We start from the raw sequence: 20,298 nt of genomic DNA, 5'->3' as shown, positions 1-20,298 counted from the left end.
TGAGGGGAAGAATGTAGATACATGAATAATTCAAGGGGAAAAAAATGCTATACGCATATAATTCAGATAGGAGAATGTCATTTATTCATTAAATGTCAAACCCGCAACCCGTTTAAAAGCAAATCCCTACCCAAATATTTTCGTTTGCCCCAAATCAAACACGAAGAAAACGGCAAGAAACAGAGGAGAATAAAAAGGGAAAGAATAAGAGGGGGAGAGAACATCAAAGAAATTAGCCAAGTTGGTGTCGATATCAGCAATGAGAAGATGAAGAACTGGTGATCGGAGATAGCAGCAAGGACGGAGATGACTCGAGTTGGTAGTCTTTTCATTGTTGTTGTTATTGTTTTATTTTTCTTTTAATTTGTGAATTAAAAAATATAGCTTGTGTGTTTGTTGTGTGTTATGAGTTTTGAGGATGAAAATGACTTTCGAGATGTGTTGATAATCTTTTTCATTATTTTTTCTCTACTTTTAATTTGTGAACTAAAAAATTTATGTTGCGTGTTTGCTATGTGTTATGTGTTATGTGTTATGAGTTTTGAGGATGAAGATGGAACCTTGAGTTGTCAAATAATGAAAAAAAAAATTAGGGGTAACTATTTCTCCATGAAGTAGAAAATAGAGATAATTTTGACTTTTAGAATAAGTTAGAACCAGTTAATTTACAAAGAATAGTGTTTTGAAAATCAAATAGTTGTCCCAATAAACTCCTTTACCAAATACCAAATAAAATAGGTCAAATCAATTGAAAAATAGCTGACTATTTTCCAAACATTTCCATGGATGTAATTGGTTGGATAGGATATTGTCTAATTATTTGTCATGGTTTATCTTTTATTTAGACTTATAAAATGAAATAGAAATAACAATGATTTTTTTCATTTCCACTTGTCACTCGTCACTCACACGCCTCTTTTACGCTAAAACGACACCACCTTCTCCTACAGTCCTAGCGGTCACCATTTTACAGAAATCACAAATTCGTCTTTTCCTCCTTCCTCTTTCTTTGCCTGCATATCAACATCGTTGATATGCTTTTCTTACTGAAATAAGAACAAATTTTGAACATGAAGGCTTTGGAGCATTAATACTACAAATTCATCCTCCTTATGTTCTTTCAATAATTCTTGATTTTTTTTTTGGGGGGTGAAAGTTGAAAAAGAAAGCTTTTTGTTGCCCTTTTGAGCCTTTAAAGGCGCAACTTTTTTCAGTTTTTGCAAGCATTAATGGAGGCTCTCATTTGTAATCATCTGCTTTGGTATCAGGTAAAGCTTGTGACGAACAGAAAAGGGGGGGAAAAGTGCACCAACTTTATTTATCAGTTTTCTTGATCTAAATTTATGGTTGTATTGTTGGTTTGAACAAATTTCAGAGAATTTTTTGTTTGTTTGAACAGGTAGATGAGTGAGAGTGTCTAATGTTGAGGAACAGATTGAGTGGCAAGCAAGGTTTCATGGCGGACGAGCAGAGCTCTTTGTCTTTCCCTGCAAAACCCCTTTCATCATTCTTGGGTTCTCCGAGAATCTTCAATGGGTTTTGGAATCGTTGTCGGTCTGATGCTGAAAATAGCTTGAGTATGAGCCCAACATCCATTCCTGATGGCAAACTTTTTCTCAATTTTGGTCACCCTTTTGGGTTTGATAGAACCCTAAACCCCTCCCCAACCCCAATCCCAAACCCTAGCATAGATAAGAAGGTAATAGATTCAGGAGTTGGACTCGCTCTCATCAACTCACTGAGTCATGACAAGAATGTTCTTGATTCTTCTCAGGTGGCTAATAACAGTAGAATGGTCCTGTTTGGATCAAACCTTAAGGTTCAAATCCCTTCTCCCCCTACCTTAGCACTTTCCCCTATGGGCTCCCCGAAATCTCCAGCTGATTTTGGAATCAAAACCCCCAGGACCACACAATTCTTGGGCTATTGTCTTCAGCCCAAAGAATCCCCTCCTCCTAAGGCTAAGGCCGAGGAGCTTTCCCTGAGTGAGATGGAGCTTTCTGAGGACTATACATGTGTGATCACTCATGGACCTAATCCGAAAACCACCCATGTATTCGATGACTGCATTGTGGAAAGCTGCTGTGGTATTGTTAGGTTGTCCGAGCTGAAAAAAGAAAACGGCTTTTCATCTGATCACTTGACCTCTCCTACAATGAATTCTCTGAGCTTTTGCCACACCTGCAAGATCAAGCTTGGACAAGGCAAAGATATCTACATGTATAGGTTAGTGTTTCCAGTTATTTTATCTGAATATTTGCTTCTCATTACCTTGAATTAGGTAGCTTTGATTCTCAAATGGGTAGAACTGATCAAAAACTAATTTTCTGGTCAGGTTAAATGTGAATTCTATAGCCTACACAATAGTTAATGAGATCCAAGAAACTTAAAAATGCAATTAGAAAAGTGGGCCAAAAAGTTGAACTTCTAAACACAAATTTTAGACAAGGTTTAAAGTGACTGAAAATATTTCTTATCGCTTCCAAGGTTATCGAGACATTAGAGTTATCGATCCTCAAAACTTAAAACTATTATGTTGGCACTAAGTGATGGATCTCAAAGCTGCATTATGCTTACTCCTGTAAGTCAAGCACGCTTAACTACAGAGTTCTTTGGTTATCTGGTTGTCATATCCTACTTAAAATGGTTATATGGTTGCCATATCCTACTTAAAACCAATTGGTGATAGGTGGATATTAACCATTTAACCACATCCCTCCATGGTAAGCCACAACACCATATCTCGAATCGAGTAAGGGCTAAATTCGGCCAACCCGGCCGATGCCCAACACTAGGGAGGTGACACACGCACTCAATTGAATGTATATACTCATTGGGGTGTCGAATTCTTACAAATATGAAATATCAAGTGTCTACTCTCTAAAATGACCCTTTGCTGCAGGGGATCAGGACATCAACAAGAAAAAACTTTATTGCTTTTGCTAATATTTGCCTTCAATTGAGTGTAAAAAACAGCATTTTTCTCTTATAATGATAATAATGTCGTTTTGACTTCATATACTGTTGCTTTTCTGTAGGAGCGATATGATTGCTTTGAAATTATATTATGATGATTAGATTAGATTGGTCCATCGGCAACAAAAACTCGATGTTTAGATTATTCTACTGTGATATGCAGGGGTGAAAAGTCATTTTGCAGCTATGAGTGCCTCTGCCAAGAAATGGTGTCAGAAGGAATAGAGAACCTGTAGATTATGGATGAATCCTCAACAATTTTTGCTTTCAATGGGGCTTAGCATCTTTTGAGGATTGATGCGAATAAGTTTCACTTTCACCAGGTTTTTACTTGTGATCAGCGGATAGATGTCTTAATATAGATCAAGAATTGTTCTACTTGGTCTTGTATGATATGAGATTTGTTTTCTTATGACTCTCTGTTTTTTTTTTTTTTCTTTTTTTTTTTTTTTGAGTTTATTTATTGCCCATCCTCTTTCCACCTGAATATAATCATATATAATGGATAGGGTGAAGGGTCATATGATGTAAATCTTTGTTTTAGTGTGATTGATTCCCTGGCTCTATTATATGGCATTCTTGCACTTAGTAGCCTAGTAGGTGATGATGTGTGATTGAATACTACCTTTTGAATTGTTTACCTTTCATATTAGTAAATATAATCAACTAGCTAATAGTCCAAATGGAATAAGAATATGTCACTGTCTTACAGCAATAATAATTAGACTTGATATCAAAGTTTATCATATTGTGACAATTTATTTTATCCAATGATGTATAACAATCAACATAATATCAATTTTGTTGACTTGACACAAATTATTTTAAAATATCAAATCATACAATTTTTTTTAAACATAATATATCAAATGTTTCATGCAATAAAAGATTTTAAAATTTGGGGTGTGAATGAGATGACATAGGTCTTCAGGTTCTATAGATACCGATGTAATTAGACAAAAATTAAACTCCAAAAAAAATCATATAGCCACCAAATTAAATCAAGAGTTGAATTATATATATATATATATATATATATATATATATATATATAGAGAGAGAGAGAGAGAGAGAGATATTCAAATGAGAACCACTCTCCAAGTGAGAACATGAGAACTAATCTTTGTGCTCTTTTTTTTATTTGGATTTGATTTCCTAAGTTATCATGGATTGATTTTTTTTTTTTAAGTGAGGGTAGTAGTGTCTGTTTCTTTTTTCTTTTTGTAACTCTTGCAGGTGTGGGCGTGTGGCGATTTGCTTTCTAAATTTTAGGATCATTATTACTGAGAATAAGAGTCGCGGTTTCTTCATCATCGATCGAGTGTTCGTCCTTTGAGAGTGACAAGTATTTTTTGTTTTATTTTCGCTTTTTTTTTTTTTGCGCATAATATTACCTATATTTGGATGTTGATGTATATGTATGCATTTTGGGTAGTACATGCATTCTGTTGTGTTGGTTGTGCAACCCAATATTGTGAGTTACGCATAGTAGATTGGTGAGATGTGCATTACTGCACTTAGTGCGGTGCATCATAGGACATTAGGATGTCCGTGGTAGGATGTTAGGCTGTGTTTGAATGCACAACCAAAGAGTTATCGATGCATGACATTTGGTATAGTACTGCACAATATTCTATATAGAAATGTACGATATTTTAGATAGGAAAGCAATATGAATGCACGGCCTAGGCCAAGCTAATAATCAAACCAAAGAGTTATCGATGCACAACATTCAGTATAGGTATGCATGATTTCTTGTATGGCAATGCACAATATTTTATATAAGAATGCACGGCAGGGGTCGAGCGAATAATCAAATACTGCTCAAAGGTCACAAGGCATATCAACAGGTTTACAAACTTGTTAGACTCAATGGATCTATTGAACCTGTCAACGGGTTTAATAGGCCTGTTAAACAGATGCATTGGTCCAACGGGACTGCTCAATGAGTCTATTAAACTGGTTGGGGATCAAATTGCCTTTCGGAGAAGTTTTTTTTTGCTCTTAATCAACGTGATTACGATGATCATCACAATCATGGATTGTCTGATATCCCATATTAGACCACACGTTCTCACATGGGAACTGGTCCGCACCTGAACGAGACCTTTTATATATACCTATTATTACACAATGCTATGGTTTCTATTGCACACACTTATGGACGAATATGCACAGTACTCAATATTCTCTCACAACATCGGAACTCTCAGTAAAATGCACACACCTGTTTACATTTTTGCACACACTAAGGGTAGGTCATATGCATACTAAAAAAACGTATATAAATAGGAAGGTTTTACTTTGTAAAAAAAAAAAAAAAAAAAAAAAAAAAGGTTCCACAACATTGGAGGCGCTCAGTAAAATGCACATACCAGTTTGCGAGTTTGCACACATTTAGGGTAGGTCATATGCATACTTAAAAAAGTACATAATTAGGGGAAGGGGTGGGGTTATACTTTGTAAAAAAATGTTGTTCACACTATTATACAAAAATGCACGCTAGTAAGCACAAACTGTTAGTAAATTGCAAACACTAGTTTGCTTGTTTGCACACTATGGTTTTAATTTTAATTTTTTTTTTCCCTACAATTGGTAGAATCCCTCTAAATAAGGATATTATTGTATTTAAATTATAATCTAATTCAAAGAAAAAACTAAAATTACTATGTCACCCCTATGTATTAAATATATCTTAATATAAATGGGTCTTTAAATTCAATCTTTACCATTAATTAAAATTAATTGGATGATTGAGATGGGATCTCGTTTACATATAAACTCCGTTGAAATTTTGTTTCACGTTACTTATGAAATAACAACAGTTATTGCGTGGACCATGGTCCCACAGTAAAAAAAAAAATGACGTCGTTTTGTCCAATATTTTTTTTTCATGCGACCCACTGCAACATACATTTTTATAACTCATAATATACATTATTCTAACTAATAAAGTACATTATTCTAACTCATAAAATACGTTATCTTACTCTAGAAGTTTCGTCACAAAATACATTATTTTAACACATAAAGTACTTTATTCTAACTCATAATATTCAATGGCTTCGTTTTGGATTGTGGTCCACACAATAGTTTGCCGTGAATTGAAATAAAGAGTTGGCTTAAGTGGTTCGGACTATTATGCCAACCCGCTAAATAATTTTTATCATAACCCTTAAATTTTCAGTCTTATTGAGCTAACTATTAATTTCGGGCTAAGATTCACATCATTATTTATGGGAGATATTCATATATATAATCAAAGTAAAAAAAAATAAAATATAGTTGTTGTAATTTGGCAGCAAAAGCTGCTATTTAGCAAGCTTGCTGAACAAGTGGCATTATATATATATATATATATATATATATATATATATATATAGGATCCGGATCAGGTGAGGACCTAATCTTAGGTGAGGACGTGAGGACCAATATTCTTGTGCGTTTGTTATTTTTATTTGGATGGCCTAGATTTGAGTTCTTGAGATGACATGGATTGATTTTTTTTTGTTAAAGTGGGGTAGTAGTGTCTTTTTCTATATTTTTTTAAGTGTGAACGCATGTGTAATCCCTGGCCAAATTGGTTTCCTATTTTCTTGGATCATCACCGTTGCAATTTGGAGCCGCGATTTCTTCATCATTGATTGAGTGTTCGCCCATGCAAACTGATCAGTATTTTTTATTTTTTTTCGTTCGTTCTTTTGAGTATAATATTGTCTATATTTGGATTGTCGTGTGTATGTATAAATGCCTGGGTAGTACGATTGTGCATTCGTGTGTGCTGATTGTGCAACCTAGTGTTGTAAGTTGTGCACTATAGGCTAGAGAGTTGTGCATTATAGCACATAGTTCAGTGCATCGTAGGACATTGGGATGTTCACTGTATGATTTTTTGGCGGGGTTTGAATGCACAACAATAAAGTTATCGATGCACAACACTCAGTATAGGAATGTACAACATTTTGTATAGGAATGCACATCTTTTAATAACACTGATTTACCCTAAATTTATATATTTTAATATTTTAAAGGGGTTTGTTTTCTTAATCCGTGTGATTTGTTCCTTTTAATCTCAGTCATACATCATTCTGATTTAATGGTCTAGATTAGTCCTCACGTCCTCACCTAAGATTAGGTCCTTACCTGATCCAGACTCTATATATATATATATATATATATATATATATATATATATATACATATATATATATATATATATACATATATATATATATATATATATATATATATATATATATTAAAGAGAGCTCATATGCTCAGGTGCAGCGGTGTGGCCTTATCTGTGTTGCTAAATCAGTTTAATCTAACAGTAGTAGCTAATTACTGAAGATTTGAAGATTTAAGTGTGTTTTGGTAAGTGGGGGTGTTATGGTAATTATAGTGGTCATTTATAGCGGTCGCTTGACAAGATACACTAACAGTGTTAACAAAAGGCACTAATAGTGTCAGGAAAAAAGCACATCAATGATATGCACAAACACACCAGAAAAACACACAACACACCCAAAAGAATACACCATATAACTCCCTCACCCCTAATGGTGTATTTCTAAACACTATGTGGTGCTTTTATTCATACCTAATGGTGCGTTTTGGTGATGCGTACCTAATTTGTGCATGATTTTTGGTGTGCAATTTCTAACATGGATGGTGTATATTTGTATAACTATTGGTGCGGCCGCACTGACCGCACGGGAAGGCGCGACCGCACTTGAACTTAGCACCAACTCGAATTCACAAAAACACCAAGTAAGTTTAATAATGCACCAATAACAAACATAAAACACATAACACTATGATTTGCCCTATTCCTATGCATAAATCTATATAGAGTTGAGATCGCAGCTGGTTGTGCGTTGGGTTAGGGATTTGTTCGTCGTTGTGTCGTCGTGTTGGTCGTCACCTGGAGGGAGTACGGTAGTTGAGCTTTGGGGTTGTGAATGCATAGTTCGTAATTTTGCAGTCAGTTATTCGTAAATGGAGAAACCTTTTGAATTTCAACAAGTTGACAAATTTACCCTGCAGTTCGCGTGTTATATATATATATATATATATATATATATATATATATATATATACACGGGGATGAAGAGAGCCTGAGGATGTGGATGTGATGTGGGCACAAAAAGAACAAAGATGGTGATGATTCAAAATCTGTGGACAGAGGCTATGAAGGGAACAATGGATGATCATGATGATCAACAACTAAAAACTAGTGCTTACAAAAATAAAGACTCCTACACCCAATGACCCAAAAAGGGGGGAAAACGAAAAGATTAGTGTAAATAGTAAGTGCAGCAGCAGCAGATCCAACTGGAGCTTTAGCAAAATGGAGCAACCTCTCCCCTCAAATTTGCGTCACTTTCTTCATCATCTTCTTCTTGTTGGCTTTGAAGATGCTCTGGTTTTGTGAGGGAAAGCGTAAGCCTCCCATTGGAGCGGTGGGTGTGGAAGTAAGAGGCAGGAGTAGTTGCTATATTCACAGCTTTGATCACTAAGCGACCCTCTTCACGGAAAGGCCTAACTTGAACACCCTCAAGGCGGCTTATTGAAGTGAGGGGAGGTGGAAAACTGCCCTTCTTCCCCTTCATTTTCTTGAACCCATAAGACTTTGAAAACCCTTGTTGGTATTTCTGTTTCTCCAACAAGAACAGCGAAGAAGAGCATTCATCCATGCAGCAGCTCTCGCAAATGTGGTCGCTGCCCGTTTCGCTTCCCAGACTCTCAGTGCACATGTTCAAGCTTTTGGCGTTCATGGTTGAAGGCTAGGAAGGGCGGTGGGAATGAAAAGGGAGATGATGATATGGTGGCGGGCTAGTTTGAGAAAACAATGTGAAATTAAAGCGTGAGGAATGGATATTTATATTTTTTGGTTGCCCAAAGGTATCCCTCCAGCCGAAAGTCAAAAGACTAATCCCCCGTCCCTACGGTCAGCACACTAAGTGGTAGGGGACTGGCCAAATGGTTTGCTCCATGGATATTTATATTGGTCATATACTTTCTCAACCTACTGAAACACAAAGAAATATGAGGCTCAAACTTAAAACCTTTCAAATGAAAATCCAACCCGGATACCATTAGACCACATAGTCCTGGTGTCTAGTTTTTTAATCTAATTTTTTATAATATTAAGTTTAGTATTAGTATACAAAATTTATATATATAGAAATTACACTAAAAGTATTACTCCGTATTAACCACAAAAGTTTAAATTTAAAAATGAGTAAAATATACTAAAGAAAATAAGCAAAGGAGAAAGAGTTGAGTTGACCAATAAATAATAAATTAAATAGTACAGATAAAATGAGACAGATAGAGTATTATAATTGGTACGGTAAGGCTAAGGCAAAAATTTGTGTGAGAGGGTTAGATAAAGATAAAAATGTAAGGCAAATACTTACATTAGAAAATGTAATACTAATTAAGAATAAAGTGTATGTTATTTATATAGATAATTGTACTGTGTATTCAGATTAGTTTGCAGGCTTATACAGCATGAGGGTTCCGATTTGGTCATTAATATATATACAATGATGTAGAGTGAATTAGAAAGTTTGAAATGATCTTTATGGAAATTAAAGGTTTGAGGCATTGTAAAATTAAGAACAATTTATTTTCTTTCTTTTTTTTTAATGATTCAATGGCACCAAGTTGAATTCCCACATGAAAGGTTGTGGCAATCTGCTGCAATGCAAGAAACAATCTTATGTAGTAGAAGGTAGATGTAAGTAATATTATAATTAATAATTATAATAGTTATACTATTATAATATAAGTTATTGTTTTAGAAATAATTTCACTATTATTAATATAGACGTTAAAATGATATCATCCTCAAGATTATCACGGTCTATCTTTAAATTCGTATAGTCACATCATAAGTCATAACTCACAACAACTTATAATAAATATAGAACAAAGAGAGATATAAAAAAAGAGAGTTTAAAAGTGACATTATAACAACTCTTAACAAAGTTACTTCTTATAACAACCCATAAATTATTATTATTATTATTATTATTATTATTATTATTATTATTAGAGTAAATACCCAAAATGGTCCCTCGATTATAGCTAAATTCACAAATTGGTCCTTGACTTTCAATTTTAACCAATTAAGTCCTTAACTTTGCAATTTTAACACGATTTGGTCCTCCATCCATTTGACCGTTTGTTGACTGTGATTTTTTAGGATATATATGTAATTTTATGGTCCATCGTCGATTTTTTAAGGTTCCGGTTGTATTTTTAGATCGCACTGTTACATTTGGATCCACCGTCGAAAGCAATCTGCCAAATCATGTCGCCTTTCTTCATCCTCCCTTTGGATTCAATGTAGTTGAGTTCGTACCAGAGTGAAGAAGACAACGTGTTTCCAAACCGGTGCAGCGTCATCCTGAAGGCCTACATGTGCTCCGATGAGAGCTGCAGGTTCTTCTGGAGATCGTTGATGACAGCGTGGGCGCGGGCGTTAATGCAGAAGTGTTCGAATGACCAAATCGTGTTAAAATTGCAATGTTAAGGACTTAATTGGTTAAAATTGAAAGTTGAGGATCAATTTGTGAATTTAGCTATAGTTGAGGGACCATTTTGGATATTTACTCTTATTATTATTATTATTATAAGCTACACATTTGGAAGTGAGAATGGATCAACTATACTTTTAATTGCCAACAATAGACAATTGAAAAAAGAAAAATCATAAAAAAGAAGACGATCATTGTTCTTTTTTTTCATTCTTTTTTTTTTTTGGAATAAGGGTCAAATAGACCATCAAACTGAACACAATAATGCAATTAGGTCATTGAACTCAAAAAATTACAATTGAGTCCCTAAACTAACCTATTTCAAGCAATTCGTCCAATTTACATGTTTCCCCAATTTCTAACCGGTCACTTAATTTAAAATATTTTTAAAAAATAATTAATTAAAATAAACTAAAAAGAAAAAGAATACATGGATCTTCGTCCGGCCATGGCCATGGCGCATTCTCTCTGCACTCCGCGAACTGTGCGAAGGCGAAGGCGCGAAGCGGAAGACGGAAGTGCGGAACGCCGAAACTGCCGACTGCGAACTCCAAGTCCCCGACCAGTGACTGGCGACCTGCGCGCTGCAAGTGCAGTTTGGCCTTCTCCAGTTCTCCTGGTCTCTCTGCGAAGTCGAAGCGGAAGTGCGGAACTACCGACTGCAAACTCCAAGTCTCCGACGGTGACCTACGCACTGCCAACTCCGGTCTCTCTCCCTATTGGCTACTCCCGTGGAAACGTTGCTTTTTTTTCTTTTTCTTTTTTTTTTAAAAAAAAGTTTATTTTAATTAATTATTAATTATTTTTTAAAAAATTATTTTTAAAAAATTATTTTTAAAAAATATTTTAAATTGGGTGACCTGTTAGAACGGGAAAAAAACTGCAAATTGAACAAATTGCTTAAAATAGATTAGTTTAGGGACTCAATTGTAGCTTCTTCTTTTTTTTTCAATGGTCTAATTGTATTATTGTGTGCGGTTCGATGACATATTTAACCCTTATTCTTTTTTTTTTTTTAATTCTCTTTATTTTGGATTCTTTGAAATGTGAATGCACACGTGGGCTTATCAACAATTATGGCATTTTATTTTTCATTTTGTATAAATGGTATGCTGAAAACGAATTTAAGAATTTTGATAGTTTGAGACTTTGAGTATTTTCAATATTTTGGCACGTCAAACAATAGCAATGATGTCAACCAAAGTCCAACATGCTGACTTTTGAAATTCATGATACCCCATCACTATAAGTCACATTATGAGAGAAACATTAGGTAAAAAAAATTGGAAGTGAAAATAACATTTCTGTTTGTAAATATGCATCAAATATTACCTGCATGTCGTACGTCTTAGGAATTAAAATTAAAACTGATTTTAAAAGAGTAAATTCCATTTTTAGTCCTCGACTATTGTGACATTGTCATATTTAGTCCTACTCTTTTAATTTTGCCATATTACATCCCCGACTTTAATTTGATTGTCACTATTAATCCTCTGTTAATCTACCGTTAAGAATAAGGTCAATAATGTAATTTAATAATTTGTCTGAAATACATATTAAAATTCATCTTTTTTTATTTAGACTTCCCCCCTCTTTCTCAAAAAAAAAAAAAAAAAAAAAAAAAAACTTTAATTCCGCGCTATCCTTTTTTTTTTTTGGGTTAATCGCGCTATCCCTTTCTCAGAATCATGATGCGATAAATCAGATATTATCAAATTCCAAGTTACTGTATCTCGGTAAACCATATTTAAAAACAATGTACGAGCAGCTTCAATGAGGCCACACTTTGAGTACATATTGATCAAAGCATTCCCAAAAATACTATACTGTGATCCTTATATCCCGTCTTCTCAAATCTCAACACATTGATGGCTGAGAATGAATTTCTTGCAGTGAAATTTTTTTCTGTAATGAATTTCCATACCCAAGTGCTGCTAGACTAGCACAAGCGTTCAGCAGTACCGCAAAAGTGTATTCATTTGGCAAAACACCCAGCATAAAAAAAATGAATTTAATTATGTATTTGAGACAAATTATTAAATTACATTATTGACCTTATTCTTAACGGTAGATTAACGGAAATTTTAACGGATGATCAATAGTGGCAATCAAATTAAAGTCAAAGGTGTAATATGGCAAAATTAAAAGAGTAGGACTAAATGTGGCCATACCACAATAATCGAGGACTAAAAATGGAATTTACTCATTTTAAAATATATTTAAAACATTAGTCAAAATAAAATTGCATGTATTCACTCTTAGGCCCTAACAATAAAACTAGAAAATCTTGTTGAGATTGTGGAATAATAAAGGAATAAGGTTCAAATTGGCCACTGAACGTAACTTGAAAATGCAATTAGGCCATTGAACGAAAAAAAAAAAAAAGTGCAATTAGGCCATTGAACATTCAAAAAATGTGCAATTAGGCCACTGAACTCTCCAAACGTATGCAATTTTACCGAATAGCAGGTTACCATCAATTTTAGCAGGTTACCTGCTTACGTGGCAGCTTAGTTGGCATTTTTAATAATTTTTAAATAATTTTTAATAATTAATTTTAATAATAAATTTTATAAAAAATTGGAAAAAATTAAATAAAAAATAAAATAAAGTCGTTTTTTATTTTTTTAAAAAAAATTAATAAAAAGTTATTATTAAAATTTATTAAAAATTAATTAAAATTTATTAAAAATGCCAACTCAGCTGCCACGTAAGCAGATAACCTGCTAAAATTGAGGGTAACCTGCTATCAGGTGAAATTGCACATTTTTGGAGTGTTCAGTGGCCTAATTGTATTTTTTTTTATTCAGTGACCTAATTGCATTTTCAGGTTACGTTCAGTGGCCAATTTGAACCTTATTCCAATAATAAATAAAGATGGAAAATATATCACTTCAATTTTTCTTTTCATGAGATTTACAATAACCTACCTCTTAGCAAAATGATAAAAGGAAAGTCCATAGCATGATTTGTGTGCATATTCTTATCCATCCAGTACACACCCTAAAAAGAAAGTCTAGACTTCAGTAATGAATTATTGTTTCCGGCCTCTAACTATAAAGTTAATAAATGTAGTGTAGCACTCGAGCTTAGTATAGTGGTTCATCATCTGATTTGAAGTTACAATTAGAGATAGTAGTGTGTGGTTTGAATCTTACTGAAAATATGAATGGAATCAAATAGTAATAGATGCTAATGGATTTTGGTGAAAGTATTTTGCATGTTTGGTAGTATGATGTAATTGGAATGATTACTAATATTAATATTTGGTTATGTATGATACTATAATGTATGGGAATAAAAGTTTTAAAAATACAAAAATAAAAATCTAAAACCACTAATCCAAACTTAAAAAATCAGATTACCAATAAGATGGTTGGAATGATAATTGTTTTTTAATTAGGGAATAAAGTTTTTAATTAAAAGGATAATCAAATCTCATAGTTGTGTTCTAAAACGTTGTCAACCAAACACTAAAAATGATTTTGATTCTCATTCCTGATGTGTAAACCCATTAACCAAACACACTCTATCTTTGTAGTGCCCTTGGGCAGGGTCTTGTGGACTTAAGATTAGTCCGATAATATTGTGATCACCAAAGACCTTGTGGTCTAATGACACCAAGTTATTTTCTTATATGAGAGGTTGTGGGTTTGAGCCTCAAAACGGAGTTAATAAATGTAGTGTAGATTTGAAAGTACAAAGACATTTAATATTTGGAGTATATTTATATTTCTTTGGCCTGGTCTACTCTAATTAATCATTATTCTATGAACCATAGTTTACACAGGTGTGTGGACCATGAATAAAAATGGTACATTTTAATATACTAAAAGTATATTATTTGTATATTAAAAATACAATATTGAAGGTACATTATTATGTAATAATATACATTCAGCATTCAATAATGTATCATTATGCATATTATCAAATAATATACATTCAGCATTTAATAATGTATCTTTATATTAGTATGTTAAAAATGTACCTTTTATTTATGATTAACGCAATTATAGCCATCGTAGTCCACATAAAAATTTGCCAGCCTATACTAATCTGCTTTAATTGAGGAACAAGTTCCCCTAAGCATGAGCATGAGCTACCCTACCTTATCAAATTAAAGTTTCCATAAAATATTAGAAATTTACACTAAAAAATGTTGGACTCAAAAACTTTTTGACTGTATCCTAGCGGGTTTTATTGGTGCTTGGAATTGCCAAAATCATCTTTATTAGAAACTGGAAGTGGCATAACAAAAACCATGGGAACAAACAGGTTTCTTCCATTATAAACCTACATGCAGTAAACACAATCCAAAGCATGTAGACAACAAGCTTTTGGATTATGCATAAACAATTTATAGTATATACTTACAACCCACAACCTTTTGGTTCAATAGTTTTTTGAAAGAACTAAAGGCTAGGATGACAATTCTACCCGCACCCAATAGGTTTCTCGCATTCTCGTCCTTATTGGTTTTAAAATACTCGCACAATATGGGTAATGAGTGCGGGATGGGGGCGGGTGCGAGGGGAGGTATCCCCGCCCCGCACTTATATATATTGTTATTAGTATTCATTTATTATATAAATTTATGTATATTTTATAATTAAAAATGCATAATGAATTAATTTCTTAGTTTTTTGTTAATGAAAATTGAATAGGAACAACACAAATAACATAATGAGTAAACACTTAATACAATTTATACTATCAACACAATTTTCATTCCAATTAAGGATTAATTTCATTGGCTCTTATTAAATTTTAGAGTTATGTTCAAACTTACAAAAAATCTATGTGATAATTAGAATTACAGTATAAATTTTTTATTAGATTTAAGCTAAGTGTAATATTAATAATTAGAGTTACGTGTTGAATATTACCCGCACCCGCAAAATCCCCGCGAAACAAGTATGGAATAAGAATTTTATTACCCACGCTGGTGCAGGTGCGAATGCGATGAGTGGATTGGGAGTGCGGGGGCGGGGATATATCCTCCGCACCCAACCCGCCCATTGCCATCCCTACTAAAGGCTAAAACAGTCCACGATTCAACAAAATTAAGGGATATTTAAATATTTAAATTGCAACAATCCAATATTACCTTCTTACTTTCTAAAACCCCATTTAAATAGTGGTAGAGAGGGGCTAAAGGGGGCAATTTATATCGTGGATTAGGGTCCACGTATCATTGTGGAACCTTGATCAAAATAACGTCGTTTTGATATTTAAGCTTTAACAAATTTTGTAGTTTCTCGTTTCTCATGTTTCATCAAAAAATTTAATTTATTCTATGTACAGAATCAATACTCTTAAGGTACAGAATTTTATAACTCACAACACAAGATACATACACATGTTATATATATTTATTTTTTATCAAATATGATTTGTGTAGATAATATATGTCCTATAGGCAGATAATTTCATAATACAACACATAAATGCGTAAAATAAGACACACAATATGTTGTGTGTTATACAACTACTAATCTATTTCATATACAAATCATACGCTTAAGATACAGAATTACATAACATGAGACACAGAAACGCATAACACAAGGCACATACACATGTTTTATATTTACTTTAGTTCAGGTACATAATCAATATTCTTAAGGTACAAAATTGCATAACATAAGACACAAAAGCGCATAACACAAGAGTGACAAGACACAAAAACGCATAGCACAAGACACAAAAGCGCATGTTACATTTACTTTAAATCAGGTACAGAATACATACACTTAAGGTACAGAATTGCATAACATGAGACACAAAAAAAACGTGCATAACACAAGACACATACACATGCTTTACAGTTAAAAAAAAACTGCAATGTGAATTAAACAACAAATGATTGCCATCAAAATTAAAATGCAAAACTACATCATTTTGGACCAGGGTCCACGATATAATAATTTGGTAGAAAAATTTTTCTACCATGTATATACTATAATATAATATCCATATATAAAGATGACATTTAGGTACCAAAACCTTTTTTTTTTAACAGCTATTATGATGAGTGAATCTCTTGTGAGACTGTCTCACGAATCTTTATCATGTAGATGGGTCAAGTCATGATGAAAATATAATAATTATATAAGAAAAAGTGTTATACTTTTAAGTAAAAATATAATATTTTTAAATCAAATGTAATCTTTATGGTTGAAGAATTATTTATGAGAAAAAAATATAATAATAATTATGGAGAAATTGTTTATTTGTTACTTATGAGAGAGTGTAATAATTATGACGAAAAATGTTATACTTTTGATTTTTTTAAAAAAAAATGTACACCGTAATACTTTTAAATCAAAATGTAATATTAAAAGTTGAAAAGTTATTTATGATAAAAATTATAATACTTAAATGAAAAAAATGTAATACTTACCCCAAGTCAACAAAATTAGACCAACCACAATAAGGGATTTTTAGTGGTTTTTGAAATAGTAAAAAATTTGTGAGTTGATTTTTAACAAATGTAGGAAGTGATTTTTCCTTGGATTATTCTACCGCTTGCAGGTAAAAAAAAAAAAAGAGACGCGCAAGTGCATCTCACTAACCACCCAAGTGGGCACGTGTATTAATACAACAAGCTAAGGAAGGATCGCAGAAACTAATTATTTAATTTTATTTTAAATGCGGGTAGTTTCCACGACTGTTATGTAAAGGAACAGTCGCGGAAAACCAATCGTGTGTTTTTAGACTGCGGCTGTTTTATTTAGAAACGGTCACGTCTTATCCAAATATTTACAATTATGTCACCTCGGATTTTTTAAAAAGAAAACACCACCTGTTCTTTTTAGAACAATTGCTAAAAGTCAGTGTTTTTTGTATTAGTATTTACTATTTATTTACACTTTTAGGATATACATTTGCTAGTTCAAATGAATAGTTCTAAAAATGTAAAGATTATTATAGTTATTTTATTTGTGATCTTGGTTTGCTTCTTCAAATTTGGGATGAATACCCTGTTAATTTCCACACAAAAAGATTGTCAAAAAAAAAAAATGACAACTTTTGCTTGATTAAAAAAAAAAATGATGAGCCAAACTTAAATAAATGTAAATTTTTTACTCATTGTTTATATTTTGTGTAATATGAAAACTTATAAGGTACAGACGGTGTCAATCATACTCGGTTCTATTATGTATTTTGCACATAATTGCACAAAGAAGGATTTTAAATCATTACCAAAAATATCAAGCAATACCAAGTATAATCACGTATGGTATATATGATGGTACTAAGTACTATTGATATTTATTAGGACTCTATAGGTTGTGCCCTTGTATGTTTCTACTTCTACTTCATTTATATGTATATTCATAACACTAATCTGTATTGGTGTCGGGCGTTGTAGATTTTTCATATAATCCTCTTCCAAGTAATTCCCCACGCTTGAATGAATTGTAGTTGAAGCTCTTAGAGCATCCCAATTAGGGAAATTGTTCACGATTTTTTAGAAAAAATTACCAACATGGATGAAAGAGAAATAAGTGAGAGAATGCTTGAGGTTGTCTTGCTAATTTGGAAATTTTGTCAGCTTGTGGGGTCCAGCTGAGAAAAGGAACAATTGCACGTCATTTGCGTGAAGAACAATTCGCACCCAGCCTGGCGCACGCCAGCTGGGCGCGTTAATTACATTGTTTTTTCTTCTTTTTTTTTTTCTAATTTAGCTACATTTTGTTTTCTTTTCTCTATTTTTATTTCTTCTCATTTTCTCTTTCCTAATCACTTACAAAAACTCTTCAAAAATCACACTAAAAATTCCACTATTGAGGATGTCCGTAGGGCAACCCCAATAAAGGGTTCATTCCCACATTTTAGCACAGTAAAATTTTCATGAATTACTTTTTGACAAATGGGATAGCAAACTTTTGACAACATTTTTCTCCTACAACTCACAAAAATTTAAAAAAAAATAATAAAAAATAATAATAAATGAAGGGTGAGACGCGCAGGTGCGTCTCACACTTCTGCCTGGCGAGCGCGTGTCTTACACGCGCCCGCCAAGGCATTTCAGAGTGGCCGCCCTGAAATCATTTTAATTTTTGTCATTTGTGTCGTTGCAATTTGCAACGGCACAAATTAATTTTTTTTTTATTGTTAATCACAAATTGAAAGCTTGCAATTTTTTTATTGTTAATTCATAATTTTTTTTTATTGTTACTCACAAATTTTTTTTTATTGTTAATTCATAATTTTTTTTACTGTTAATCACAATTTATTTTAATTATAAGTTCGGAAATGAAAGCTTGCAATTCTTACGTATATTCATTTACGTATGCAATTCATTTATATTTATTATAAAATTATAAATTTATAAATTAAATAAATAAAGAAATAATTAAAATATGAAGATAAAATGATGGGTCCACAAAAAGTTGTGAAAAAACTTAAACTTAATAGGAAGAAGAGATTTTGTGATTGAGTGAGATAGTGGATGATGAGGTGGATGTTGAGGCCCACAAAAATATGGGGTAAAATCCCCAACTATTGAGGATGTCCAGGGGGTGTTTGGTTCACGGAATCTTGGATTACCCCAGGTAATAGGATTACAATCGTTATGCGTTGGACCCGTGTCCAGCATGCTTGCTGGACACGGGTAACAGTGCCGTTAGGCACTGTTATCTCCTTTTTTTTTTTTTTTTTTTAAATTTCAGACCGCTTCATTGTAAGAGTATATGTTCATAATTTTATTACTATATGTTAATAACTATACATTCATAACTCCATAACTGTACGTTCATAACTCTATAACTGTACATTCATAACTCCATAACTGTACATTCATAACTCCATAATTGTACATTCATAATTTTCGAAGCTCTATGTTCACAATTTTAGAGCTCTATGTTCATAATTTTATCACTATATGTTCATAATTGTAAGTTCATAATGTTAGAGCTCTTTGTTCATAATTTGATCAATAACTGTACATTCATAATTCCATACTGTAGATTCATAATCTCATAACTGTAGATTCATAACTCCATAACTGTAGATTCATAACTCTATAACTGTACATTCATAACTCCATAACTGTACATTCATAATCTTCGAAGCTCTATATTCACAATTTTAAAGCTCCATGGTCATAATTTTATCACTATATATGTTCATAATGTTAGAGCTCTGTGTTCATAATTTCATAATTGCATAACTGTATATTCATAACGGCATAACTGTACATTCATAATCCAAAAAAAAAATAAAAAAATAACGCCGTTAACGCCGTTAACCGCAAAACGCGCGCGAATTTTTTTTTTTAAACTAAATGACGCGTTTTTTTAAAAAAACGACGTCGTTTTGGGCCCGTGTCCACAATTCAATGTGGACACGGGTCCAGGGCATAATTTGCCATAGGATTACTTCCTGGAAGGTAATGTGAGATTTTGGGAATGTAAGATTACCTTGTGTGTTTGGTTTGAATGGTGTAATATAATATTACCTTGTTTGGTTCAGGGTTATATTTTAGGTTATATGAATCAATTTACAATACTATATATATATATATATATATATATATATATATATATATATATATATATATATATATATATATATATATATATATATAGTGAAAGGTTCCCGTGCGGTTGTGCGGTTATTAATGTGCGTGAGATTTGTACTCAATGTGCGTGAGTGTTGTGTCTAATGTGCCTGAGATTTGTACTTAATGTGCGTGAATGTGTAAAATGCAGCAGAAAATATGGATATCAGCTTCTTCTTTCCCATCCCCAGTACCTGCACTCTG

The 20,298-nt window shown here is 32.8% G+C and overlaps 2 protein-coding genes and 1 long non-coding RNA gene across 4 annotated transcripts; 2 read left to right on the top strand and 1 right to left on the bottom strand.

The window, feature by feature from the left end:
* Positions 1–905: 905 nt before the first annotated feature.
* LOC109182915 (protein MARD1-like) lies at positions 906–3,547 on the top strand. 2 transcript variants are annotated; one of them, XM_019333168.1, is made up of 3 exons: positions 906–1,268; positions 1,400–2,226; positions 3,140–3,547. In XM_019333168.1, exons 2-3 carry the CDS (start codon positions 1,421–1,423, stop codon positions 3,210–3,212), a joined length of 879 nt encoding a protein of 292 aa, XP_019188713.1. In that variant the 5' UTR covers positions 906–1,268; positions 1,400–1,420; the 3' UTR covers positions 3,213–3,547. The 2 variants fall into 2 exon arrangements, with proteins under 2 accessions (XP_019188713.1, XP_019188714.1); XM_019333169.1 differs by lacking the exon at positions 3,140–3,547 and adding an exon at positions 3,039–3,101.
* Positions 2,233–3,017, top strand: LOC109182916. Its single transcript, XR_002054464.1, has 2 exons — positions 2,233–2,546; positions 2,796–3,017. It is a non-coding gene; the product is annotated as an uncharacterized LOC109182916 (long non-coding RNA).
* A 4,771-nt stretch (positions 3,548–8,318) lies between the features above and the next one.
* Positions 8,319–8,753, bottom strand: LOC109182608 (protein FANTASTIC FOUR 3-like). Its single transcript, XM_019332757.1, has one exon. It carries the CDS (start codon positions 8,751–8,753, stop codon positions 8,319–8,321), a length of 435 nt encoding a protein of 144 aa, XP_019188302.1.
* Positions 8,754–20,298: the final 11,545 nt, after the last annotated feature.

This window comes from Ipomoea nil, unplaced genomic scaffold (assembly GCF_001879475.1).
Source record: "Ipomoea nil cultivar Tokyo-kokei standard unplaced genomic scaffold, Asagao_1.1 scaffold1074, whole genome shotgun sequence".
Classification (NCBI taxonomy): domain Eukaryota; kingdom Viridiplantae; phylum Streptophyta; class Magnoliopsida; order Solanales; family Convolvulaceae; genus Ipomoea; species Ipomoea nil.
The sequence above is the reverse complement of the archived record's forward strand: the minus strand, read 5'-3'. Positions and strand labels throughout refer to the sequence as shown.